The sequence below is a fragment of the Mixophyes fleayi genome, chromosome 4, assembly GCF_038048845.1.
Source record: "Mixophyes fleayi isolate aMixFle1 chromosome 4, aMixFle1.hap1, whole genome shotgun sequence".
Lineage (NCBI taxonomy): Eukaryota > Metazoa > Chordata > Amphibia > Anura > Limnodynastidae > Mixophyes > Mixophyes fleayi.
Window position 1 is genome coordinate 53,622,297 of NC_134405.1, and position 27,561 is coordinate 53,649,857.

The following is a 27,561-nucleotide window of genomic DNA, read 5'->3' on the forward strand; positions in this document are numbered from 1 at the left end:
GGGGCACTACGCAGAGAGCCTGGACAGTGAATATGGGGGTGGCGGGGGCCGCCATTTGAGAGATGAGGGGCAGCAGTTCTGTGATTTTATGAACGCCCAAGCAGGGCTCGGTCGGGCTGAAGACAGGTTCTACGGGTATGATGAGCAAAGCGTAGGTCCGGGTGGGCCTTGTCAGCAGCGGCACCCTCTCCCATCGTGGGGGCCAAGTATGGGGAGGGGAGGGCCAGCGTTCCATTCTTTACCAGGTCAGGAAGCATGTACCCATGGACCATATCTTTTACCTCCTGATAGTTTTGAAGAGCAGTATCGGGAGGCAGGTGGCTGTAGAGGCCAATATCAGAGTAGGATGGGGGGCCGCGGCAGCGGGCAGCCATGTTGTCATCAAGGGGTTGACAGGGATTACCAGCAGTTCAGGGGAACGTCGTATTATCAGGATAGACCCTTGGTGGTAGGGGAACCGCCACTCAGGCATCCCCGAGCGAGCTATGTAAGCCGGCAGCAAGGGCGCGCGGTAAGGTATGGTGAGGTAGAGGATGATAGGCAGACCCCTAGGTCAGTGGTGCCAGAGCGCAGGCATGCGGCGAACAGAGCAAGAGGAACGGGTACTAACGTTCTTTGTTCCCCAGAAAGACAGGGTAGCAGTGGAATTGATGCTGGTGGCTTAGCAGTAGGTCCGGCGACATCGAGGAGACGCCGGCTGTCAGCCACAAGGAGTGAGACGTCAGCGGAGAGGGCTCCTCGGCGGGATGAAGCGGCAAGTCCGGGGGTCGCATCGCAAGGTGAGTGCCGTAAAGTTTTGTCTCACACGGTTTCACATAGTACAAGTGTGTCATCTTTATACAGTGGGTCCTCATCGGACCAGGAAAGTAGTTCTAAGAAATTGTTGAGGATTCTGAATGAGCATTTTAGTGGGGCGAAAAGCCAGAGGAAGGTAGCGCAGGCTGCGGTTAAAGAAAGCGGGGGTAAAGGGCCAGTAGTCCATTGCTCGTATACGGCGCTGACATCAGGGATGAGGAGGAGTTCCAGAGAGAGGATTAAGAAGGGAGCGTATGTAGATATCTTCAATATAACTAAAATGGGCAAGAAAGAGCTAGAAAAGGCTAAGGAGAAAGGTGGAATAGGAGAGGAGGCCTATAAATCATTCCCCAATTGGGTGACGGTGTTTAGTGTATTTGCTTCAGTATATTTGGAAACCAAGCTCGAGGCGGCGGTGGATGTCTGGAGATATTTACACCTAATTACGGGGATCTATAGGAGAGATGGAGGCTCAATCTGGCGGAGATATGATGAGAGCTTCAGGGAGAAAGTAAAAGGAAAGTGCATCATTCCATTTGATTGTAAGGACGTAGAGACGTGGATGGAGATGATGCGTCCGAAGGAAAGTGAGGGGCAGGATTTTAGGGTGCAGAGGTTTCGCATGCAGGGGAGATGTGGTTCTCCCCCAACGCAGAACAGAAACAGGTGCTTTGCCTTTAACAGCGGCACGTGCACTAGAGGAAATGCATGTAGGTACAGGCATGCTTGTGCCAAATGCAAAGGACCACATCCAGCTCGTGACTGCAATAAAGGCGTGCCAGGAGCAGGAAAGAGCAAGGGGGAGTCAGGGCCCGCTCAGTAAAGCGGGTTCGCCGGTCCAGACAGAGCAGCTGGACATGTGGCTTCGCTTGTTTCCGAATAGGAAGCAGGCGGAATTTTTAGGTGCAGGTTGTAAGATAGGTTTTTCCCTTCCCATAGTACTTAGTGTTATGGCTAATGCAAAAAATAATTTGCGCTCAGCCTATGAGTTCCCAGAAATTTTGGAGGAGAAGGTGCGGAAAGAAGTAGATTTAGGCCGCATGGCTGGCCCCTTTCCATCTCCTCCCATAGCGAATTTGGTCATCTCCCCAGTGGGAGTGGTACCTAAAAAGGCGACATGGAAATTTAGGCTGATACAGCACCTTCCCCATCCTCACGGGCAATCGGTTAACGATGCCATAGAGGCAGAGGATAGCTCAGTGAGTTATCAGTCGTTTGAAGAAGCCTTAGATCTAGTCAGATCCTTTGGGTCGGGGGCTTTGTTGACGAAACTAGATATTGAATCTGCCTTTCGCCTGCTTCCCCTTCATCCAGAGTCCTTTAGATTTATGGGTTTTCGTCTGCCAGATGGGTACTATGTGGACAAATGTCTTTCAATGGGTTGCGCAGTGTCCTGCACATTCTTTGAAGCGTTCAGCTCCTTCTTGCACTGGTGTTTACAGGCAGGAACGGGTCATGTGGGTATAGCTCACTATTTGGACGACTTTTTGTTTATTGGAAAGGTGGGCTCGTCAGAGTGCGCAGACATGCTGTTTGCGGCCAAGGCTTTATTTTCTATCTTGGGAGTGGCAGTGGCACACGACAAGACAGAAGGTCCCTTACCTTGTTTGTCATTCTTGGGAATCGAGATTGACACGCGGGAAGGTTGTTGTAGGTTGCCCCAGGAGAAGGTGGAGAAGCTGGTTAGATCAATTGAGCTTACGTTGGCTTCAAGGTCTGTTTCCTTACGCCAGGCACAATCATTGTTGGGTTCCTTTAATTTTTCCTGCAGAATTATTCCTATGGGAAAAGTGTTCTGTAGAAAGATGCAGCTGGCTACAGTGGGAATGTCGCGGCCACACGCTAGGGTTACACTAACTAAGGAGATAAGAGAGGATTTGCGGATGTGGTTAAGGTTCTTAGAGAAATTTAACGGGATTTCTATCTGGCCGGCTGCACCAGTCTCTAATAAGCACCTTGAGTTAGTGACAGAAGCCTCTGGGTCGGTTGGTTTTGGAGCATACTTTAAAGGTAGATGGTGTGCGGATCGGTGGCCAGAGGCATGGCGTGGTAAAGGGTTGCTAGTCAACCTACTGGTAATGGAGTTGTTCCCCATTGTAGTAGCGGTGGAATTATGGGCGTCTCTGTTAAGAGGGCAGGAGGTGATATTCTGGTGCGATAATCTGGGAGTAGTGCAGTGCATTAATAAACGGAGCACATCATCCATTCCTGCAATCGAGTTGTTGAGGCATTTGGTGCTGCGCTGCCTTGAGAATGACATTACATTCAGAGCAAGACATGTGCCTGGTGCGGAGAATGAGGTGGCGGACGCGTTATCCAGAGGACAGTGGGCACGTTTTAGGGAATTGGCTTCGCAGGCAGACGTTACGGGTACGCCATGTCCCCCTTTTGTTTGGCAGGTAGTCGAGACTGGCGGAAGCTTCTTTGGCCCCTTCCACCAGGAGAGCATATCGTGCAGCATGGCGCCAATGGGGACAGTACTTACAGTCGCGCGGTCGGTGTGACTCAGGTCAAAGCGCGGACATGCTTGATTTTATTTGGTTTAAGTATCAGCAGGGCATTTCTAAAACTTTAATGACGGCTATGCTGGCAGGAATCTCGTTTATGGCCAAACTCCATAGGTGAACTGATTTTACTAAAGGGTTCTTGGTCACTAAGGCCTTGAAAGGTTGGTTGTGAGTGCAACCAGGTAAGGAGGATATTAGAAGGCCGGTGGACAAGAACATCTTGAGGAAGCTTATTTCTGCGCTGGCGGTCATTACAGAAAGTGTTTATGAGTCGTTGCTCTTTCGCTTAGCTTTTTCGCTCGCTTTCTTTGCTGCGTTTAGAGTGAGTGAGTTGGTGGCGCAGTCTAAGCATAATTTGGGGAATGCCTTGTCAGCAAAGCACATGTTGTTGGATGTTAACATGCTGTCTTGTCAAATCCTCAGATCCAAAACAGATCAAGTGGGTCGTGGTCAATGGATATCCATTTCTGCACAAGGGGATTGTGATATCTGCCCCGTGGTACTGTGCATTGAGTTTCAAAGAGTTAGACCACATGATTCTGAGCCCTGGATGATTCATGCTGACGGATCACCTTTGTCGAAATATCAGTTCACGGCCATATTTAAGAGTGCACTGAAGCACGTGGGCCTAGACCCGTTATTATTTGGCACTCACTCCTTCAGGATTGGGGCGGCTACTGTTGCTGCTGAGAGTGGTTCTTCCGTTAGCGCCATTAAAGCTTTAGGGCGCTGGAATTCAGACGCGTACAAAAGGTATATTAGACCAAATAGGTGATGGATACGCAATAATATACTCCCCGTCCAGTGTTAACCTTGGGCTTTGCTGCTCGCTGTTGCTTTTATACGGGGGCATGAAGGTATTTTGCCATTTTTTCCTCCGAAATAGGAATGATGGGGTTCACCTGTCAGAGGAAGGCAATTGGATTTTTATAGAACAGCTTTTTTGGAGAGTAGGTCAGTTAGTGAGGTCTATGGGTGGCGGGCTGGGGGTCCGTTAAAGGACCCCAGCGTGGCAGGAGAGCTTTTTCAATCAGCGACTAATTCATACGGTGCTATCACTGATTGGCCGCACGTCACCGCTCCTTTCGAAGCACCCTGGCTCTTGGTACCTCTGTGCGAGGACCCCTTGACCAGCACTGTGCGCGTACGTCTTGGGGAGCCCAGAAGGGAGTGGTCACTATAACGCCAGATTTAGCAGCGGCCGATCGTAAAGGACTGTGGTGCCTGGGACCAGTGGTTAGTGCCTGTGGGCCATACACTGTTCGGTTTTCGATATTAATTGTTAGCAGATTCAATCGCTCTCGCCGCCACCCTTTATAGGTAAATAAATAAATAAAAATATTATTTTATTTTCCACTACAAAGTTGTTGTGTCTTTATTATAGTTAAGTTTATAGTGCTAAGATTAACAATATTAATGTATGGTGTTAAGCTGAGGGAATCAGAAGTCTACAGTTTATAAGCAATCTGTCACTGTACCCGTGTAATGTGCTACAAACCAAGACTAAATACAATAGTAAGTGACCATGCTGCTTTAGAACTGAAGATATAGCACTGTGATACTGCAACCCCTTTGTACTCCATACAGTAAGATTTATGGTTCTTTAATATCTGCTTTATTGACGAGAGAGGGTTTCCCAGGAGGGACAACATTTATTGACCCTACTCTACAAGTGTTGGCAAGAGAGGATACCAAGATGCCTTTGTTTTTCAATGTGCCCAGCAGCCTGCTCTTGCCACACCAGCGTCTCTTCACAATAAAGATGGCAATTTATTTTCAAGACAAGAATATCATAAAGTTGTTTGGATTGGGAGCAGAGACAACCTGCCTGTGCTAACCACCCGGGTGTACAAGAGTCCTGATCATCTTTATGTCGTTCAATATGTACCCTGCTCTGTACAGAGTGTGACAAAGAGCATCTTCTTTATGTCAAGTGCCAGGTGGAGAGAGAAGAGCCCGGATGGGCCATTTTAGCCTTGTAGAAACGGGGAGATGTGTCACATGCCGGGCAGATCCGACGGGGTATGGAGGAGCTGCCAGCGGGGATTCCTGGCTTCCTTAGCAGCACCTAGTCCAGCAATGACCATAAAGGGTTAGGAGAGGCCTTGGAGGACGGTTGTGGTGCAGAGAACCAGCTCGCTCGTCTTCTCATTTCGTATAAAAGTCTCTTTTCCTCGGTCACAGAAACACAACGTACGAGGAAAGCTCCCCTTACACTCAGACAGGGAAGGGTTTACGTGTCTGCGTATCCACCAATAGAAACACAGGACGGACTGTGAACACCAGCCAATCACAGCGCAGCCGGCAGTGTATATAAGAGACTTCTGCCGCCCTCTATGGATAGTACTTTTCTATTTGTGTACTTGTAGTGAAGATGGCAGAAACCGCACCAGTCGCCGCTGAGTCTGTTCCTCTATCAGAGGGCGCCGGCAAAAAGAAGAGACAGCCGAAGAAAGCCGCAGGAGGAGCCAAGAAGAGCCCCAAACCCTCTGGTCCTAAAGTGTCCGAGCTGATCCTGAAAGCCGTGTCCGCCTCCAAAGAGCGCAGCGGGGTTTCTCTTGCCGCTTTGAAGAAGGCTCTGGCTGCCGGAGGTTACGATGTGGAGAAGAATAACACCCGCGTCAAACTGGCTGTGAAAGGTTTGGTGACCAAGGAAACCCTCATCCAGGTGAAAGGCAGCGGCGCTTCCGGGTCCTTCAAACTGAATAAGAAGCAGCTGGAGAGCAAAGGGAAGGCGGCCAAGAAGTCTGTGCAGCCCAAGAAGCCGGCGGCAAAGAAAGTGGCCAAATCCCCTAAGAAGCCCAAGAAAGCTCCGAGTGCGGCCAAGAGCCCGAAGAAGGTGAAGAAGCCAACGGCGTCTGCCGCAAAAAGCCCAAAGAAGGCTGCCAAGAGCCCGGCTAAGAAGGCGGCTAAGCCCAAAGCTGCCAAGAAAGCAGCTAAGCCCAAAGCTGCCAAGAGCCCGGCTAAAAAGGCGACTAAGCCCAAAGCTACCAAGAGTCCGGCTAAGAAAGCTGCGGCAAAGAAGTGATGGAAGAGTCGCAGCCTGATCTTTCTTAACTCCCCCCAAAGGCTCTTTTCAGAGCCACCCACCCTCTCACGACAGAGCTGTATGCACACGATATGATCTATAAGGAGGAAACACGGGAGTGTGGGGTATGTATTAGGTAACCATATACGGTCTCCAGGCCTTACACTCAACCACATTTGCTGTCATAACCTTGGGTATTGCTGTGAAGAGGCAAATGTGACTTCATAACAATATTACAGTAAGACTGCAAACTCATGCGCTGGTTATTACATCTAGACAAATGTATGTTTACTACATAGAAAAATCACCGTTTCTCCTGCAACACCTCCTGATTATCATTGTATATTGCAAACGCTGGTTGTTGCACTGCAGTGTATAACATGATTGTTCTGATTGCAGATAGGTTCTTCAAGGGTCACTGACATTCTCGGCAGTCTTAACCTTTTTGGAACTTTCAGATACGCAGGGTTCTCGCGACGCCAGCAGTCTTTCAATAGATTCTGTCCGGTATACCCACTGTCATAATGGAGAATATGCAAACTTTAACCCCTTGCATTACACCTGCCGTTAACCATCCTTCCTTGCACATTGTGATCAACTTTGGCACAAAGGATAAATAGCATTGCCGACAATACTTATGTCTCTTGGGGAATACGGTTTATTCACTCTTTTACTCATAGAAATGTAGCAAAAATATAATGCACAATAAATATTCACTTTGATACTCTATTTGTTACAGTTGAATGTATCAGTAAATTCCTTAACCACAAGTGGAGAATTAAACAGATATCGGGACAACTAGAGGAGAGTTTCCCTCAGTGACCACATGAGGTGGCTCTGGAGTCAGATTAGTGTGGTTGCCAACTTCCAGTTTCTGATGTTTTCTAAGAAAGAGCCAAGAATTCAAAGCGCGTTTATAAATTAAAAATGAACACAAGAAATACAAATTCTATGAAATGTTGTATAATAAATGTTAATGGACAAGGGTTATTACCACATTTATATTTACGTTTCTTTAAGTGCACCATATAGATCAACGTGTACACCTTATGTATTCGTATCATTAAAAGTCCGAATAAACCATTCAGGAAATTGTTAAATGAAGTCCGGATGAAAAGCCAGATAATAGTCTGAAATCATTTGCTAGCAGCCTATTACAGTTACAGCACAAAACACAATAATTACAGCCCGATTGTAGAGAAAGTGGGTGGCTCTTAGAAGAGCCTTTGTGTTCATTTCGGGCGGAGAAGGGATAACTTGGCGCTGGTGCACTTGGTGACGGCCTTGGTGCCCTCGGACACGGCATGCTTGGCCAGCTCTCCCGGCAGCAGCAGGCGTACGGCGGTCTGGATCTCCCGGGAGGTGACGGTAGAGCGCTTGTTATAATGAGCCAGGCGGGAAGATTCCCCAGCGATGCGCTCAAAGATGTCATTAATAAAGGATGATGCCCATAGCCTTAGAGGAGATGCCGGTATCGGGGTGCACCTGCTTCAGTTCCTTGTACACGAAGATGGCGTAACTCCCCTTCCTGGTCTTCCTACGCTTCTTCCCATCTTTTTTCTGGGTCTTGGTCACCACTTTCTTGAAGGCTTTCTTAGACGCAGGCGCTGATTCTACAGGATCAGACATGATCGATTCACTCCTTCTACACACTACAGAATAAACAGTTTTAAACAGCTCCCAGATCTGCCATATTTATAGGCAAATGAATGCAAATGAGGAATCAAGCAATATTGGACAGACGTATCATGTGACGATCAGTACGTCCATAATTCCACCTTTCACTCTCTGATTGGTCTGTGCATGAACCTGAGCGGCATTGGTTATCTTGAAATGGACCAATCACGGAGGAAGAGCAAGTGATTTGATCTGCATGTTACCCTACAGAACCGACGTCCCTACAACACAAAGGCTCTTCTCAGAGCCACCCACTTTTTCCTGTAATAGCTGATTACAGCGCGGTTGTTTCCATTGCAGTTTATTTGTGTAATTTTACAGGACATTATTTTACGTCTATACCGAGACCATGTATCAATCTAGATTTGTGAGCTTCCCGACAGAAAGGAGCTGTGCCGCGGGGAAGTTAATGTTTGGCTCGTGTCATTTTTATGCAATGTAAGAACTTAATGTTATAGAAAAAACCTGTAGCTAGAGTGGGTGCACGTGTTGTGTTCTTACCATAGACAAACTGTAAAGAACGGATGATCGGAGCACAGTATTCGAGTCGTGTTTTGTTTTTAAGCGATGACATTTAGATACCACATAAACCGGTAAACAGCGGGTGTAATAGCCTCTTATAAAGTAACATACAGATCATGCCAGAGCTCGTTTAGAAGGATTTGGTGGCTCTGAAAAGAGCCTTTGTGTTATGTATATAGATGTACTATTATCTTATGCCCTCTCCCCGCGGATTCTGCGGGCCAGCTGGATGTCTTTGGGCATGATGGTCACCCTCTTGGCGTGGATGGCGCAGAGGTTGGTGTCCTCGAAGAGCCCCACCAGGTAAGCTTCGCTGGCCTCTTGCAGGGCCATGACTGCCGAGCTCTGGAAGCGCAGGTCGGTCTTGAAGTCCTGGGCGATCTCCCGCACCAGACGCTGGAAGGGCAGCTTGCGGATCAGCAGCTCAGTGGATTTCTGGTAGCGGCGGATCTCTCGGAGAGCAACAGTTCCTGGACGGTAACGATGCGGCTTCTTCACGCCGCCGGTAGCTGGGGCGCTCTTCCGGGCGGCTTTAGTTGCCAGCTGCTTGCGGGGAGCTTTCCCTCCAGTAGATTTGCGGGCGGTCTGCTTGGTCCTGGCCATTGTTCTACTACACGTATGTACTAGTAACTGAAGAAACAGCCGTTAAAACACATCTATATATGCTCAGTCCTGCGCTATGATTGGATAGCTAAAGAATGATCCTGATTGGTTTGCGATTTTTTGTAGCAAGTTTTCAAAAGCCCGCCAAGAATTTGTGTTTATTTTTTCATTAATTATTCAATAACGTCTTTCATGTGAAAGAATATGAATTATCTTAACTAATTTATGAATTAGTATACCATCTTCTGTGCAAACAATTTAATGCCTTTAAATTTAGACAACTAAAAAGAACATATTTACTGCTTTACAATCTTTAAATTAGCTATAATGTTATATTACTAGTCCAAATCAGAGGACAAGATACTTACCCGACCAATTTTTCCCATATATTAGTCCCTTCCAGAACCACAATTCCATCCTTCATTTCATTTATAAAGCAAGTACATTTTACATATATAACACATTACAACACAGGAACATACTTAGGGGCACATTTATCATTAATCGGCAAAAGTGAGAAATAGTTATCAATCCTTATCGCAAGGATAAGGATTGAACTATTTCTCAAATTTATTAAAAAGGGAACACAGAAACAGCAGTTCCGAAAAACTGCTGTTTCTGTGATAGAAAAAATCACACTTACCCCCCTCTTCGGATGCGCTGTTTGGGGATCTCGTTTTCGTTCCTCTTCTTCCTTCAATTGCGCATGTGCAGTGCACATGCGTACAAAGTCCCCACTCTGTCTCTGCAACTATCGTTGCAGAGAGAGAGCGCTGAGTGACAGGGAGGGATCATGTGATCCCTCCACACATGCGCTGTCCAGCTCTGCTCTTCGGAGCAGAGCTGACAGCAGTGGATTTCTTCAATTCGGATGATGTACGCCAGTACATTATCAAGACAAGTTCCCGAAATTTTTCTTTTTTCGGGACTTGTTAGATTGCGGCCAGGAGCAGTCACCATTCTGTTGAATGGTGACTGCTCGCATAAACGTTCAGGAGTGCAAAGCAGCAGATATCCATGATATCTGCTGCAATGCACCTTTAATAAATTTGCGGAGGGCACATCGGGACTTTAATTCCACGGTAAGTGCACAATAGTGCACTACCGTGATTTGTTAAATATGCCCCTTAATGTCTTTAGTTAAATGTATAAAATTAAGTATTTGTATCCTCTTTTTTTGTTGTTAAACTTTCAGCATATATACGTAATTAATCCTTCACAAAACAAGTACATGAAGTTGCACAGGACCAACTCTTTTGCCCCATCCCTGATGCAGTATAGTTTGGTCTGACACACCGCTCACTCACTACTTATCCACCCAGCAAAGAACCGAATGTATGTACAAATTACACACAAACCTCCACATTTGGCTTCTTTCTTGTTTAATTATCTTAATGACTTGTTAAAAGTCTGAAAAGAAGGTTTAGCATGTCTCTAATAGAAAGTAAAACGTGATCTGGTCTTAAATTGTAATGATGGAGAACCAGTGCCCAACGGGATATGGGTAGGAATCTAAGTTTTAGGAAGAACATCAGTTTCAACCAATCTTATGATTTTTATTCCATAGCAACTGATGTTTTTTTTGTGTGCTTTTTACTGATTATTATTAAAAGGTTTAAACTGCAAACAAGGGAACTTTTTTTCTGTAATCACTTCTCAGAAGCTGCAAATAATCACGTATAGAGGATCTGATGAAAAAAAACTAAGTTTTACGTATTCTATACCCCAAGCAAATGTTCACAAAGCAGATTATTTTGCAATGTAGGATAAGACATTGATGTAAATAGAGCGTACACGTTAGTGATCACATTTCATTAAATGCAAACCAGCCTTGTTACTCGTCTCTGGTGTCCTAACCTTAATTCTCTGAGTAGCGACTTTGCCTCTGTAACACTGTCAGATATGCTACGGACTGGGGACTTGTCTTCCACCAGTAACCAGCAGCTACAAAACAAATCAAGATTCCAACGTCTACAAAACGTGTGCTTGACTAGGACGTGGATGGGGGAATAATACAAGAGTAACTGAATTCCACCGGTTAAGGCTAAGGGATGTGTTATGGGGATCTATGGTTGGGCGGTTTAGTCTGCGTGGAATTCTGCATTAGGAAATTAACAGCATAATGTCACACACTACAAGCTAAATTAGGCACATTACATTGTTGATTTCCAAAAAGTCATTTAAAAATTTAATATTTCCAGTGCAATTCCTTTTCTTAGTTTTTCGGTAAAATTTTATATGTCAGCGATAGATACACAGCTTTCTGTAATATCCAGATTTACAAGTAGAGAAAGTCACCAGTCCAGATTCTGACAGTTCCTCCACTTCCTCCTTTTTGTGGATTTTCCAGGACAGCGGCACATGGCACCGGAGAACCATTGTTGATGCAGAGAGCAGATACTACTGAGGGAGAGATCCACTATGGACATTTCCCTTATAGCAGATTTTCAGCAGCAAATCCTGTAGCGTGGCCTGTACTAAGAACCTGGCATCAGTTTTCCAGCCTCCCGTGCATATACTGTTACAGGATACAATTACTGGATCAATCATATTGTTAGTCCATAAACACTACAGTTCTTTCTTCTGTTGAGAGCAACAATGTGTTAATATATTCAAATCGGTCAGGCTCTTTGTTTTATTACATCCACATCATCTGGCGTAAGCTGCACTGGCTCACTGGTAAACTAAGTGTCAAAGTTCTCCAACCCATAATCATCTGTGATCTGAAGCTTGAAGGGAGGAACAACCTACTTTTTCTCCAGCATATTTCCATACTCTTCTCCTCTGAGGATTTCAGGAGAAATGTAAGTTGGTGATCACAGAAAGTGCTAGTTGTGTCTCCTGGCCCTAGGCCCTCCTTACACAAGCCGTAATCAGTTAGCTTGATGTGATCCAATAATTTGTATTTAGTACTTTGTTTTAAATCTAATAAGCGAGATGGCAGGATCACAAATTAAATTAGTTACAATAAGCAACATTTTTATGTTTCAGTCATAATTACATTAGAATTGAATCAAGAAGAATTTTCTAAGAAATAAGAAGTAGATACACATACTTACCATATGGTGGTGATATCGCATCACATACTGCAATTTAGTACTAAGCTCCAAACATTCTACAAAGAGAGTTTCTGAAACAAAGTCTTCACATACACAGGAAATATACACTTCCCGTGACTTGGTATCTCCATACATATTTTCATATAGCATCCCTTATTGATAATGATATAATCATTTGTTTTAAATGATCAATCTCATTTGACGGTCTCAAATAGGTTGTCTCTGTTTATTTAATGTACTGTAAGAGGATAATAAAATATGATGTCCGGAGAGCAGGGTGCCAGGCACCTTGAAAAGTAAAGGTACAGCCCACTTGTCATCCTCTCTCTTCAGTAGTTATATATTTTATTCAGTGACATAGTTTCAAATGTGTTTTAAGCGTCGCAATTTACAGTACTTAAAAGTTTTCCTGTGTGTTCTTTATGTAAAAGTAGGAAGACATTGGACTCAGTCCCAACCTCTCTGACAGAGGAGCAGAACATGTTGTTCTGCAGTCAGGTCATTGCTCCAAGTGACTTTGTGGATATTGCCCCTATAGGGTGAGTTGTTTAGTTGGCTTAGGTGCTTTCAACCCCCTGACACTGTTTGTTAAAGAGTGTGTATTTACTGAAAGCATTTTATTTAGAATAAAAACCTATTTGTTTTTTCATCCAACTGTTTTTGCTAAGTAATTCATGAGGGAAGAGCAGGGTGCTGGACATTGAAAATAAAGGTTAAACTTGCTTGGCATCGCCTCTGATCCAGTACAAGGCACTCATCGCATGTAATGTTTTGACAGTTCTTAAATATTGCCAGGTGGGTCCTCTATGCACCACTAGGCAGTCCATTACTTCCTCTGAAGGAGCTACTATAACACATGGATACCCAGCCGACAGGAAACAGCCAGAGAGGTTACACAGATCGTTGGCTGAGACTTTTTTTTTTACTTGCTGCCCTTGGTGGTCGTCCGTGTTGTGCTAGAAAAGTGGTTAAACTGGGACATGACTCATAGTGCCCAGGGGTGCAACATTATTTTAGTTAGTTAAGCAGATGCTTCTTGACTCATTTTTCCTTTCCAGCTATATGTTTCCCTTTCTCTCTCTCTCACAAAGACACACACAAAGGAAATATTATCACTCCAAATCCGTCTTTAAAAGTCACAGCGACACGTTTATTAGTTAGGCATGGATCTCTAAGTTGTTTTTTTTTTACTAACTTTTATATAAAAAATAGATTGCTTTGGTTCAAATAAATGGTGACAAATAATTTGAAACAATACTTATTAGTATCTAAAATATAACCTACACATTCCTCACTAGTCTGATGTAGCTAAGAGGTACCTCTATACCTTCTAATAACTGTCTTTCAATATCTCACTAAGGGGTCTATTTATCAAGGATTTTTCTTGTGTTAAACACCCGAAAACAACAGTTTTCGGGTGTTTACCGTGAAATTGCTATGTATTATTGAAGCATCGCAGCAGATATCTCAGATACCTGCTGCTTTGCATTTCCTATCGTTTTTCTGAGCACTCCCCATAACAGTGTATGGGAAGTGCTCAGAACCGCTATGTATGCAAGTCTATTTAGAGAAACTTTTCTCTTTTTTTACATGTTAATGTACGCCATCTGAAGCTGGCGCCATCTGAAGCTGGCGTACATTAACATATCTGAAAACTTTTGCGCTGTCCAGCTCTGCTCTGAAGAGCAGAGCTAACAGCGCATGTGTGGAGGGATCATGTGATCCCTCCCTGTCAATCACCCTGCAGTTTGCCGTCCAGGATGCTAGTGCGCATGCACCAACTTTTTAGTCGGGGCATGCGCACTAACAAAAAAGGAAAAAAAAAGAGAAGATCACCGCAGCCTTTAAACTTGAGAAAAGACTGCGATGATCAGGTGAGTCACTTCTCAGGGACAGCAGTCTATCGGCACTGCTGTCCCTGAGAAGTTTTTTTAATACATAGCCGTTACTTTTCAGTCCTTATCAAGGAGATAAGGATTGAAAAGTATCAAGTGAAAAAAACGAAGGGTCATAAATAGACCCCTAACAACGATAACTATCACTAACAATACACACTAAACTCTATCACAGCTGCTTTAACTTAGTAAACACATAGCATACAAGTACATTTGGATGTTAAGCAGAGGTATATATGGGTATGCAGTCTCTATACAGTGGCAGTTTAAACACAGTTCACTACTTCTCTTTCACAGTTCAAACAAACATTCCGTGGAAAATAGCACAGAGCAACGTCACGGCTCCCTGTATTCCTCAATTTGAATTTAGCACGAATAATCCCAAACAGTGGAACATTGCAATGTTAATCCCCTCCAACGAACAGTTACTTTATTCCAGGCAATTTGACAAAGCACGTGTAAGAAACTTACCTGCTCCACGCTCCTGTTCCCGTCCTGTCTGTAGTGTGGGGACTTCCGATTGTGCGGCTCTGCTGGTCATGTGACCTCCAGCAGGGAATTTGACCTTCACCTTCCTACATAAGAATCGCTCTGACACTTGTATGGTGTAAGTTATCTAGCGTCTGACTCGCTTTGCCTTCTAGGTGCTTCTTCTCCCTGTGATTCGTGCCTGCTTCATTACTGGTTTTGACCTGTGTACCAGACCTCGGCTTATCTTGAGACTTCGCTACTGGATACTCCCTGTGTACGACTTGATACATTAAAAAACACCTTGACTACCCAAGTTAATCCTCCGGCTTGCGGTCCCCCAGTGCAAAGCTCTGCAGTAACACATTCTTCTGCGTCATAGCTCCAGATCCTTAATTCTCCAAAGTTTGATGTTGATCCTAAGTCCTGTTGGGGCTTTTTAATTCAGTGTGCTTTACAATTTTAATTGCAGCCGGGAAATTTTCCTACTGAAAAAACCATAGTCACATATATCATTTCTGTGTTATCTGGCCAAGCCTTGGCTTGGGCCTCGCCGTTCTGGGATCACAACCATCCTTTGTTACATAACTACACTATGCTTTTGGAGATGTTTATGAAAGTATTCGAAGAACCAGGCAGGTTCTCTAGTACAGCCTCCGCCATTCTTCATATACGACAGGGTACGCTTCCTCTGGGTCAATATGCCATTAAGTTTCGTACTTTGACTTCTGAACTGCGGTTGAACAATGACACCCTGGAAGCAACTTTCTGGCAGGGTTTATCCAATTTTATAAAGGATAATCTAGCTGGTCAGGAATGTCCTGTTTATCTTGATGCCCTTATCTCCATTTGTAACCAAATTTACATTAGTTTTAGGGAGAGAAATCAAGAGAGAGAACATTCCTGTCGCTCTAACCTGTGTTTGGCTCCCAGGTTTCAAAACCCCATTGTCCCTGTTGAGGAGTCCATGCAAATAGGCTGAGCACATCTCTCAATTGAGGAGAGGGAGAGACGTTTTAATAATAATCTCTGTCTGTACTGTGGTGAGCCCGGACATTTCTTGATACAATTGTTCTAAGCACCTGGGAAACGGGAGAACCCAATCTCCTCCAGAGAGGCCGGGTTAGGTACATCAGAGATCTCTCTGTGTGACTCAAACTATTCCTTTGAAGTGCTGCTTTGTTATGCTGATCATCAGATCTCACTGCCCGCTCTTATTGACTCCAGTGCAGCCGTACATTTGCATCTCCTTCCTCAACTCATAGCTATCACTAACATTGACGTAGTCGCATTGTGGGGGAATCAGTCAGATTTTGCACTATTCCTCTTTCTCTTCAGGTGGGTGCGCTGCACACTGAATGCATCTCCTTTCTGATTATCCCTATATCCATTAACCTGCTGGTATTAAGTCTTCCTTAACTCCAACTCAATTCAAAGGTATTGTATTGGCAAAAAGCGCAAGTGGTATCTTGCGGATCCTCCTGTCATTCCCGATGCCTTCAGAAGGTGCTGATTCCAAAGAGAGAATCCTTACCATATTTGTTTACTTCCTTGGATCTTCTGGCTCAGTACGTTAACTTCACAATTGTCTCTTGTGAACAAGAAGCCTCCAAGTTACCCCTTCATCGGGCTTGGGATTGTGCTAAAGAGTTGTTAACTGGCAAGACTCCTCCACATGATCGCGTCTATCCTCTCTTCTTACCTGAATCCCAGGCCATGTCTACCTACATTGAGGACAACCTAAAGAGAGGCTTCATATGGAAATCTACCTCCCCTGCTGGGGCATAGTTCTTTGCGTCAATAAGAAAGATGGAGGGCTTCGCCCTTGCATTGATTATAGGGGTCTCAGTTCCATCACTGTTATAAACAGGTACCCACTGCTCCTGATCTTGGAACTCTTTGACAGGATAAAAGGAGCTTCCATCTTCACAAAATTGGATCTAAGGGGAGCTTATAATTTGAGTCGGATTAAAAAAGGCAACAAATGGAAAACAGACTTTAACAACCTTGATGGCCACTTTGCGTATACAGTGATGCCTTTCAAGCTGTGTAATTCACTCACTGTTTTCCAAATTTTTATGAATAAGGTCTTTCAAGATATGCTCTATCAGTTCGTGGATATATATCTGGATGATATTCTCATCTACTCTTCTGATTTAAGATCTCATCGTGAACATGTGGCTGCCGTTCTCACTCAGCTTCGACAATATCACTTTTTTTTGTAAATTAGAAAAATGTGTTTTGGAGAGAGAACAGCTTCATTTTCTTCGGTATGTGATCTCTGGTTCCGGATCTCAAGTGGACCCCGAGAAACTCAAGGCTATCTTGGAATAGCCCCAGCCTGTCTGTCTCAAAACAACTCAGCGTTTTATAGGGTTCGCTAATTATTATCGTCACTTTATTTGGGGATTTTCTTCTCTTGTTGCGCCCATTACAGCCTTGACTTAAAAATCAGCTGATTCTAAAACTGGCCTAACGAGGCAGTAATGGCCTTTGCTTTACTAAAATAAGCCTTTAATTATGCAACAGTTTTGCAACAGCCCGACACTACTTTCCCCTTCCTTCTGGAAGTAGATGCATCCTCCATTGGATTTGGGACTATCTTGTCTCAAAGTTCCTCTAATGGGAAAATTTACCCTTGTGGAGTCTTCTTCCAAAAATGATCGTCTGCTGAAAAGAACTATGCTATTAGAGACGGGGAATTACTTGCCATAAAACTAGCACTAGAGGAGTGGAGACAACTGCTGGAAGGCACATCTTTTTCTGTTACTATTTATACTAGAGATGGGCGGGCTCGGGTCCCCGAGAACCAAAAACGCCCGAACTTCCGGAATCCGAGTACCGAGCCGAGTCGACTCGGTACTCCGGCGCCTATTCGGATTCCAAAACGAGGCAAAACGTCATTGTGACGCCGTCGGATCTCGCGAGTTTTAGAATGAATAAATAGCCGCCTCCACGGCGATCTAGCGCCATTTGAGAGAGGGACAGGGGAGTGTTAGGTCAGAGGAATAGAGCAGGAAGAGAGAAGTATAGAGAGTATAGAGGAGGCATTGTTCCTGATTTACACTACAAAGGGTTTGGGGTGTTATATTTCCCCCTTCTAAAAAAACGATTTGCTGACTGCTGAAATTCTAATATAGCAGCACTATATATTTCTGAATTTGCACTACAAAGTGTTTGGGGGTCTTATTAAAATGGAGACACAGCAGTACACACATGAGTAGGAGCAGCAAGCTGCTTCTGCCACCAGTCCTGATGGTAGTCTTTCCTGTACATCATCTGGTAAAGCCTATGTAAAAGTACATAGTCTTTTGAAGTTAGGGAAAAAAATCACAGAAAAAAACACCTTTTACCGTGTTGAAGAGAAAAAGAGCTCTAATACAGGAAAAGTTAACTGCCCATAAAAAGAAATTGCCAACATGCCATTTTACACACGCAGTGGCAAAGAAAGAATAAGGCCTTCGCCTTTCTCTATTAGTGCGTGATTTAAAAATGTTACTGAGGCTTCTTTTTGTAAGGTCACTCGTGACCAAACAGGAACAAGTAATTCAGAGTCCAAAAGTGGTGCACAACTACTGTTACGTGTGAAAGCCGAGCTGCAAGATAACAGTAAGGCATTAGAGAAAAATGTATGTTCAGAATCAGAAATTACACCAATCCCTGAGGAGAGTCCATCCACTAGTGGTATGTGCAATCGTGACCATTCTAATAGTGTACCCATAAAGAAGGGCCCTTTCAGCATTTCTACTGATGAGTACCTGAACTGCCCGAGTGTAGCTGGCGATACACCAATTGAGGATGCCACTTTGGAATTGGAGGAGGATGAGGGGGATATTTATGTAGCTGACGAGGGTGCTAAAGAGGGTGTTGATAATGATGAGGTTGTTTGAGTAAGTCCTGCACCAGTGGAAGCAGTTCTGGCAGGTGACAAGAAGAAGGCCATTGTCATGCCTGGACATAAGACCAAAAAAAGCCACTTCTTATGTGTGGAATTATTTCTACCCAGATCCTGACAACAGTTGTCTAGCCAATTGTAGTGTATGTAAAGCCACATTCAGTCAAGGGAGGGACCTTAACCATCTTGGAACCTCATCCATGTTACGCCATTTGACGCAAGTTCATGGCAAGGTGTTGGGAAAAGCTGAAAGAAAAATAATAACAAGCAGTCCGTCATCAGCTAGGACCCTTCTCTCACCTACATCTCGACTCCTGCAATCTACACCCACAACATTGTCCTCATCAATATCCTCAGTAGTGATAGGAGTTAGCCCTGCATCCAACTTTGTAAGGCTCGATGACTCCTGCATTATAATTGATTCCTCTGAAGAATTCTTGAGCGTTAGTCCCACTGCTGCTGCTGCTGAGGGTGAATCTTCCACCCATAAGCAGCCCAATATTTTTACATTTTGCTGTGCCATAAAATATATGTGTGCTACGAACGATCTTAGGTGTTGACCTAAATGACTGCTACAGCTGTACTAATTGCAGCAGGTTGTATATATAATTGGACCCCAACGAGTGACCACAAAGTATCTTTGACATAGTCAGAATCAGACTGACGAAACGCGTTAGTGGATATTTATTCCGAATCAGGCAGACATATGTGGAATTTTAACATCCTTTTAACCTGGACATCAATGTTTCTATCAACTTTTGAGAAATATTCTCTCTAATAAGTACATCATTATAGAGGAACTGTGAATCGAACAACTGTATTTGGCTGCAGGAATTGTAGAGGGGGAGAATCCTTCTTCAAACAGCCCACAAGCTCTGAATCAGGAGGTTGTCAGCCTTAATTGAGGAGAGCATGATAAGACTAGATTATTGTTCCTATGGAGGGATATCAGATGAACTTTGCCATTGTTTTTCAAACTTAAACACTCCTTTGGCGCATCTATATATGTTTATAGATTTTTCGGTACTGTAGGGGTTGAGAGGCTGAAAAGAAACTCAGTGAGAGAAGACTCGGTGCAGGAGTTGCTGCTGATAAACTCCTCTAGATCCTGGCAAATAGCCTGTGGGTGCTGCATATTGTGACACCCAATTCTCCAAGTGTTCCAACAAGGGCACATTATAAAGTCCCTGAGCTAATGTCATCTATTGCTCTGTGTCACATTGTATTTTCAATTGACTATAACAGGAATAATAGAGACAACCTATGTGATAGTTACATCAGAATGATCATTTAAAATAAGTAATTATGCCACTATCAAAAAGTGATGCTATACTGTAGAAGAATAAAATAGAAGGAATGGGGAGGGGGAGTATATATTGAACGTGGGCTGTTTAGATCCTAGTACTGTTTTGTAGATTGTGACGCAATATCACCACCGTGTGGTAAGTATGTGTATCTACTTGTTATTTCTTCCCGCTGAAATACTAGGAAATACTTCCCGGTTCTGTTAAATCGTAATAATCATTATTGAAACATGAAAATACCGTTTGTCCTAATTGTTATCATTTAATTCCTCATCCTGTCAGATGGCTTATATAAAAAATAACGAAAAAAAACAATAAAGATTATTGGCGGACTTTTTGAAACATGCAGCGAGCTGATTGAACCAATGAGGATGAAAGGCGACCTTAAATCATCCAATGACAGCGCAGCACTTTCTATAAATAAAGTTGGTTAAGCAGCTTTTCTTCAGTTACTAATACACACTTGTAGTAGAACAATGGCCAGGACCAAGCAGACCGCCCGCAAGTCTACCGGAGGGAAAGCTCCCCGCAAGCAGCTGGCAACTAAAGCCGCCCGGAAGAGCGCCCCTGCTACCGGCGGCGTGAAGAAGCCGCATCGTTACCGTCCCGGGACAGTTGCTCTCCGAGAGATCCGCCGCTACCAGAAATCCACTGAGCTGCTGATCCGCAAGCTGTCCTTCCAGCGTCTGGTGCGGGAGATCGCCCAGGACTTCAAGACCGACCTGCGCTTCCAGAGCTCGGCAGTCATGGCCCTGCAAGAGGCCAGCGAAGCTTACCTGGTGGGGCTCTTCGAGGACACCAACCTCTGCGCCATCCACGCCAAGAGGGTGACCATCATGCCCAAGGACATCCAGCTGGCCCGCAGAATCCGCGGGGAGAGGGCATAAGATAATCCGTACATCTACATACATAACACAAAGGCTCTTTTCAGAGCCACCAAATCCTTCTAAACGAGCTCTAGCATTGATCTGTGTATGTTATCAATTATTTATCTAAAGTAATAACTGTCTGGTATAAGACACGGGTCGGTATTCGATCATTTATTGGGATCCAAAGCAGCAGCTCAGCCTGTATTATCAGCACAACGTGCATTTCGTCAGTTGCTGTTTGCACACACTGATTCTCCTGCCTACTTAACATTATTTTTTATTTATTTTCGAGAAAACTAAGGTTGTACTCAACTAGTTTCAACCACCCGCACAAATGGCATAAACTAGTGTGTGTATGTATAGATACTGACGGCTTTTCTCAGCCACGTTATCCTACTGAACGAGCTATTAACATTAGTTGTTCCCCACAAAGATCGTCCCTGTACATAATCTCACTTATCTACCCAAAGTGGTGATAAAAGTTCGGGCCGGGTTTACTAGTGAAAAAAAACTGCTGTGAACCTACACAAAGCTGCAATGAAAGAAACAACCGCATTGTAATCAGCTCCTATAGGAAAACGTGGGTGGCTCTGAGAAGAGCCTTTTGTGTTATAGGGACGTCGGTTCTTTAGTGGAAATATCCAGCGGCAAATCACTTACTCTTGGCCGGTTTGTGGCTCTCGGTCTTCTTGGGCAGCAGCACGGCCTGGATGTTGGGCAGGACACCTCCCTGGGCGATGGTCACCCCACCGAGCAGCTTATTGAGCTCCTCATCGTTGCGCACGGCGAGCTGCAGGTGGCGGGGGATGATACGGGTCTTCTTGTTATCACGGGCGGCGTTCCCGGCCAGCTCCAGAATCTCAGCCGTCAGGTACTCGAGTACTGCGGCCATATACACCGGGGCTCCGGCTCCCACACGCTGCGCATAGTTTCCCTTCCTCAGTAGACGGTGAACGCGACCGACAGGAAACTGCAGACCGGCCCGAGATGAGCGAGTCTTGGCCTTAGCCCGGGTCTTACCGCCTTGTTTCCCTCTTCCAGACATGTTCAGCTCAGACTAATATACTAGCACTGTAATATAAGTAATTCTGCTCGTCTACTTCCTTCATATACTTGGAAGGCACAAACAGCTTCCTCTGTGATTGGTCCGCTTTTCCCTAACCAATGCCGCTCAGGTTCATGCGCAGACCAGTCAGGAAGTGAAGGGTGGAGTTATGAATACACCGACCGTCACATGATAAATTTGTCCAATAAATCGTGATTCCTCATTTGCATGCGCTGCCTATAAATAAAGCCGATCTGAGGGCGTTTAGAAACAGTTTTTCAGCATCGTGTATAGAGAGAAAGAACTGATAATGCCTGATCCAGCGAAGTCAGCGCCTGCTGCTAAGAAAGGCTCCAAGAAAGCGGTGACCAAGACCCAGAAGAAAGATGGGAAGAAGCGTAGGAAGACCAGGAAGGAGAGTTACGCCATCTACGTGTACAAGGTACTGAAGCAGGTGCACCCCGATACCGGTATCTCCTCTAAGGCTATGGGCATCATGAACTCCTTTGTTAATGATATCTTTGAGCGCATCGCTGGGGAAGCTTCCCGCCTGGCTCATTATAACAAGCGCTCCACCATCACCTCCCGGGAGATCCAGACCGCCGTACGCCTGCTGCTGCCGGGAGAGCTGGCCAAGCATGCCGTGTCCGAGGGCACTAAGGCCGTCACCAAGTACACCAGCGCCAAGTAATATCCTCTGTCCTACATGAACACAAAGGCTCTTCTAAGAGCCACCCATCTTCTCACTAATCGGGCTGTAATTATTGTGGTTTGTGCTGTAACTATACTAGGCTGCTGACAAGTGATTTGGGACTATAATCTGGCTCTTCATCCGGACTTCATTTAACAATTCATTTCCTGAATGGTCTATTCGTACTTTTAATGATGTGGAAAATGCAGGTGTACAAGTTGATCGATATGGTGCACATAAAGAAACGTAAATAAAATGTGACAATAATCCTTGTCCATTAACATTTATTATACAACATTTCATAGAATTTGTATATTTCTTTTTTTCATGTTTATAAATTGAACACGCTTTGAATTCTTGGCTCTATCCTACAAAACATCAGAAATTGGAAGTTGGTAACCACACTAATCTGACCGAAGAGCGACCTCATGTGGTCACTGAGGGAAACTTTGCCCTCGTTATCCCGATATGTTTAATTCTCCACTTCTAGTTAAGGAATTTACGGATACATTTAACTGTCTAACAAATAGAGTATCAAAGTGAATATTTATTGTGCATTATATTTTTGCTACATTTCTATGAGTAAAAGAGTGAATAAACCGTATTCCCCAAGAGACATAAGTATTGTCGGCAATGCTATTTATCCTTTGTGCCAAAGTTGTTCACAATGTGTGCCAGGAAAGATGGTTACCTGCGGCAGGTGTAATGCAAGGGGTTAAAGTTTGCATATTCTCCTTTATGACAGTGGGTATACCGGATAGAATCAATTAAAAGACTGCTGGCGTCGCGAGAACTGTGCGTACCTGAGAGTTCCAATACGGTTAAGACTGCCGAGAATGTCAGTGACCCTTGAAGAATCTATCTGCAATCAGATCGATCATGTTATAGACTGCACTGTAACCACCAGCGTTTGCAATACACAATAATGATTATCAGGAGGTGTTGCAGGAGAAACGGTGGTTTTCTGTGTAGTCAACAGACCGATCAGTCATTTGTCTAGATTTAAAATCCAGCGCATGAGTTTGCAGACTTACTGTAATATTGCTATGAAGTCACATTTGCCTCTTCACAGCAATACCCAAGGTTATGGCAGAAAATGTGGTTGAGTGTAAGGATTGGAGACCGTATATGGTTACCTAATACATACCCCTCACTCCCGTGTTTCCCCCTTATAGTTCATATCGTGTGCATACAGCTCTATCATGAGAGGGTGGGTGGCTCTGAAAAGAGCCTTTGGGGGGAGTTAAGAAAGATCAGGCTGCGGCTCTTCCATCACTTCTTTGCCGCAGCTTTCTTAGCCGGACTCTTGGTAGCTTTGGGCTTAGCCGCCTTTTTAGCCGGGCTCTTGGCAGCTTTAGGTTTAGCCGCTTTCTTAGCCGGGCTCTTGGCAGCTTTAGGTTTAGCCGCTTTCTTAGCCGGGCTCTTGGCAGCTTTGGGCTTAGCCGCCTTCTTAGCCGGGCTCTTGGCAGCCTTCTTCGGGCTTTTTGCGGCAGACGCCGTTGGCTTCTTCACCTTCTTCGGGCTCTTGGCCGCACTCGGAGCTTTCTTGGGCTTCTTAGGGGATTTGGCCACTTTCTTTGCCGCCGGCTTCTTGGGCTGCACAGACTTCTTGGCCGCCTTCTCTTTGCTCTCCAGCTGCTTCTTATTCAGCTTGAAGGAGCCGGAAGCGCCGCTGCCTTTCACCTGGATGAGGGTTTCTTTGCTCACCAAACCTTTCACAGCCAGTTTGACGCGGGTGTTATTCTTTTCCACATCGTAACCTCCGGCAGCCAGAGCCTTCTTCAAGGCGGAAAGAGAAACCCCGCTGCGCTCTTTGGAGGCGGACACGGCTTTCAGGATCAGCTCGGACACTTTAGGACCAGAGGGTTTGGGGCTCTTCTTGGCTCCTCCTGCGGCTTTCTTCGGCTGTCTCTTCTTTTTGCCGGCGCCCTCTGATAGAGGAACAGACTCAGCGGCGACTGGTGCGGTTTCTGCCATCTTCACTACAAGTACACAAATAGAAAAGTACTATCCATAGAGAGCGGCAGAAGTCTCTTATATACACTGCCGGCTGCGCTGTGATTGGCTGGTGTGCACAGTCCGCTCTGTGTTTCTATTGGCGGATACGCAGTCACGTAAACCCTTCCCTGTCTGAGTGTAAGGGGAGCTTTCCTCGTACGTTGTGTTTCTGTGACCGAGGAAAAGAGACTTTTATACGAAATGAGAAGACGAGCGAGCTGGTTCTCTGCACCACAACCGTCCTCCAAGGTCTCTCCTAACCCTTTATGGCCATTGCTGGACTAGTTGCTAATAAGGAAGCCAGGAATCCCCGCTGGAAGCTCCCCCATACCCCGTCGGATCTGCCCGGCATGTGACACATCTCCCCGTTTCTACAAGGCTAAAATGGCCCATCGGGGCTCTTCTCTCTCCACCTGGCACTTGTCATAAAGAAGATGCTCTTTGTCACAATCCGTACAGAGCAGGCTGCATATTGAACGACATAAAGAGGATCAGGACTCTTGTACACCCAGGTGGTTAGCACAGGCAGATTGTCTCTGCTCCCAATCCAAACAACTTTATGGCACTCTTGTCTAGGAACTAAATTGCCATCTTTATTGTGAAGAGACGCTGGTGTGGCAAGAGCAGGGTGCTGGGCACATTGAAAAACAAAGGCAACTTGACATCCTCTTTTGCCAACACTTGTAGTTCTATATTTTTATATGAGAGTAGGGTCAGGAAAGGTTGTCCCTCCTAGGGACCCTCTCTCATCAGTAATAAAGTACCATAGATCTTGCCATATGGAGTACAAAGGGGTTGCAGTATCACAGTGCTATATATTCAGTTCTAAAGCTGGGTACACACTACACGGTTTTCATCCAATAATCGGCTCAATCAGCCGACATACTACCGCTCGTTCAAAAGTCGGGTCAGTGTGTGCAGTGACACAATGGTCGAAAGTCTGCCCAAATGGACGATTAACGCCTCATTTGGTTAGTTGTACCGTTTTACATTTCCGTTCCAATCTCGTTTCCGTTGTGAAGTGTGTATAAACTTCCGACCGATCCACAACAGTGAGTACGAAATTACAGTTATTGCTCACCACAACATGGCTGTAAAAAGTCGCTAAAGGGACGTCCGCTCTTCCCTTTATTGTCCTAAACAAGGCTAGTGTGTATGCAGTCCATGAACCAAGCGATCGGAACATCGATCGCATGTAAAATCGATTGGCATAAAAAGTTGGTGGAAAAATCTGTAGTGTGTACCTAGCTTAAAGCAGCATGGTCACTTACTATTGTATTTAGTCTTGTTTTGTAGCACATTACACGGGTACAGTGACGTATTGCTTATAGTATGAACTGCAGTATTTTGGACACTAACGGCCAGATTCCAGGAGCCAAAAATCCCAGGCTGCAGGTTAGCATTTCTAGATAGAAAAAACAATAACGGGTTCATTTTATGATTATCTTGGATTTAGAGACATTTTCTTAGATTATATTGAATTGTGTGACAATTGCTGGCTCCATTGTTTAATCATTCACTACTACAGACTTCAGGGAGCCCTTGGGCACGTGAGGACACAACAAACTTACTGGTACTCTCCGCAAGATAGTGCCCTCCAACCCTCATACTGGGACAAATGTCTCCACTTGTTCCCATCCCCTTCTGGACCAAGAGACCCAGAAGAGGGGCTTAAAGGGTGATGCAACGTACATATTCGGGATCAATTTGCTTTCAAGCTTGTTGGAGGTTATAACTCCTGATGGACTGTCAGACATCACTCGGGAAGTCTTTAGTGTTAGCGGCTCCCAAAAGTTAGAGTGCAAAATTATCCTCATTAGTAACCTTCTAGAGGAGTTTTTGACTTCCCTGCCTCTACTTACCATTGTCTACTTACCATTGTCTTGTCACTTTTAAACTCATGGTCATGTTAGCTGGTAGGTATTCATGCCTAACTCGGAGACTCTTCCCCACACTTTTCTGTGATGAGAGCAGAGTATTGGCATTAATCAATAAGGAGTAAATCTCAGGGAATCTCCTCTCATCATTAATAATGCTGCTGCTCAGATTATAACATTTTACCATGGGTCATAATCAAAGTAATTTTGTATAGTGTTATGAAATGTTCACTGTAAAAGAGCCTAAACGCCTATTAAAGTAAATGAGAAAATGTACACTGATAAAACACCTGGGTACCCTGAACAGACATTCCTGTGAACGGAAGAATGGGTAGTTATTTACCCATTTGTAGGTAGAAAATACACCAAGGGTTTAAATGCACAAGCAGCCTGTACTTAAAGACTTTGATTATGATTATCCTCTTTCTGAATGTCAAATGCACAGCTTACTGGTTCTTGGCAGTGCTTCCAGAATTTACGGATACAAAACAGGAGGTCTCAGGCTTCATTCAACATTATTTTATGTATATATTTATATATATATATATACCGTATATACTCGAGTATAAGTCGACCCGAATATAAGCCGAGGCACCTAATTTTACTACATAAAACTGGGAAAACGTATTGACTCGAGTATAAGCCTAGGGTGGAAAAGAGCGCTAATTTAAAAACCTAAATAAAAATGATAGGTTCAATCTATGAAATCATTTTTAGCTAAACCATAAATAACAGTAGATGACAAGGAACATTTATAAATGATTATAAAATCATTGGCATTGGGTACAACCTAACCTAAATAAAGGGGTAGGGATATAAATGTATGAACATGGTGGTTGTATTGTTTGTTCATTATGTAATTGCACTGAGAGAGAGAGAGAGAGAGAGAGAGAGAGAGAGAGAGAGAGAGAGCGCCCTGTACAGTACTATAATCCTAAAACAGTTCTAGAACAGAATTCTACAGAAGTATTATGGACCAATTGAATTCCTCAGCCCTGTGAGCCACCATGGCAGATTGAGGTGGGAGGTCACAAAGGGCACGTTTGCTTTGGAGTAACACCTTACAATTTTCCTATATGTGTAATGTTTACCCAGGAATATGTCAAAAATGTAAAGCTACAACTTAACATTGGATGACTTACCATGTTAACCTAATATAAATGTTATATTCAGACAGATTATTTCCACATAAACTGCCTAAAAGCATGGGGACAATTGGCTAAAACGCCATCTTACCATGAAAGTTAACTATGCTGCAAATCCCTCCCACGTATCAGGTTCTCACCTTGTTCATTTTGTTTTCGTCTACAACTTCCTTAGAAATGTCC

The 27,561-nt window shown here is 44.5% G+C and overlaps 6 protein-coding genes and 1 pseudogene across 6 annotated transcripts; 3 read left to right on the plus strand and 4 right to left on the minus strand.

Annotated features, from left to right (window-relative positions):
- The first annotated feature begins 5,676 nt into the window (after window positions 1-5,676).
- LOC142149825 (histone H1A-like) lies at window positions 5,677-6,532 on the plus strand. Its single transcript, XM_075205127.1, has one exon. It carries the CDS (start codon window positions 5,677-5,679, stop codon window positions 6,328-6,330), a length of 654 nt encoding a protein of 217 aa, XP_075061228.1. The 3' UTR covers window positions 6,331-6,532.
- Window positions 6,533-7,442: 910 nt separating this feature from the next.
- LOC142149826 (histone H2B 1.1-like) lies at window positions 7,443-8,709 on the minus strand (annotated as a pseudogene).
- Window positions 8,710-8,721: 12 nt separating this feature from the next.
- On the minus strand, window positions 8,722-9,132 carry LOC142150666 (histone H3). The gene has a single exon (XM_075205861.1). It carries the CDS (start codon window positions 9,130-9,132, stop codon window positions 8,722-8,724), a length of 411 nt encoding a protein of 136 aa, XP_075061962.1.
- An 11,097-nt stretch (window positions 9,133-20,229) lies between these two features.
- Window positions 20,230-20,640, plus strand: LOC142150667 (histone H3-like). Its single transcript, XM_075205862.1, has one exon. The coding sequence runs from the start codon at window positions 20,230-20,232 to the stop codon at window positions 20,638-20,640; it is 411 nt and encodes a 136-aa protein (XP_075061963.1).
- A 634-nt stretch (window positions 20,641-21,274) lies between these two features.
- LOC142149827 (histone H2A type 2-B) lies at window positions 21,275-21,667 on the minus strand. The gene has a single exon (XM_075205128.1). It carries the CDS (start codon window positions 21,665-21,667, stop codon window positions 21,275-21,277), a length of 393 nt encoding a protein of 130 aa, XP_075061229.1.
- A 290-nt stretch (window positions 21,668-21,957) lies between these two features.
- Window positions 21,958-22,710, plus strand: LOC142149828 (histone H2B 1.1-like). The gene has a single exon (XM_075205129.1). The coding sequence runs from the start codon at window positions 21,978-21,980 to the stop codon at window positions 22,356-22,358; it is 381 nt and encodes a 126-aa protein (XP_075061230.1). The 5' UTR covers window positions 21,958-21,977; the 3' UTR covers window positions 22,359-22,710.
- An 890-nt stretch (window positions 22,711-23,600) lies between these two features.
- Window positions 23,601-24,335, minus strand: LOC142149829 (histone H1-like). The gene has a single exon (XM_075205130.1). It carries the CDS (start codon window positions 24,333-24,335, stop codon window positions 23,631-23,633), a length of 705 nt encoding a protein of 234 aa, XP_075061231.1. The 3' UTR covers window positions 23,601-23,630.
- Window positions 24,336-27,561: the final 3,226 nt, after the last annotated feature.

Excerpts from the sequence above, each read along its gene's own strand:
- LOC142149827 (XM_075205128.1), bottom strand. The coding sequence starts at position 21,667 with ATGTCTGGAAGAGGGAAACAAGGCGGTAAGACCCGGGCTAAGGCCAAG.
- LOC142150666 (XM_075205861.1), bottom strand. The coding sequence starts at position 9,132 with ATGGCCAGGACCAAGCAGACCGCCCGCAAATCTACTGGAGGGAAAGCT.
- LOC142149829 (XM_075205130.1), bottom strand. The coding sequence starts at position 24,335 with ATGGCAGAAACCGCACCAGTCGCCGCTGAGTCTGTTCCTCTATCAGAG.
- LOC142149828 (XM_075205129.1), top strand. The coding sequence starts at position 21,978 with ATGCCTGATCCAGCGAAGTCAGCGCCTGCTGCTAAGAAAGGCTCCAAG.
- LOC142150667 (XM_075205862.1), top strand. The coding sequence starts at position 20,230 with ATGGCCAGGACCAAGCAGACCGCCCGCAAGTCTACCGGAGGGAAAGCT.
- LOC142149825 (XM_075205127.1), top strand. The coding sequence starts at position 5,677 with ATGGCAGAAACCGCACCAGTCGCCGCTGAGTCTGTTCCTCTATCAGAG.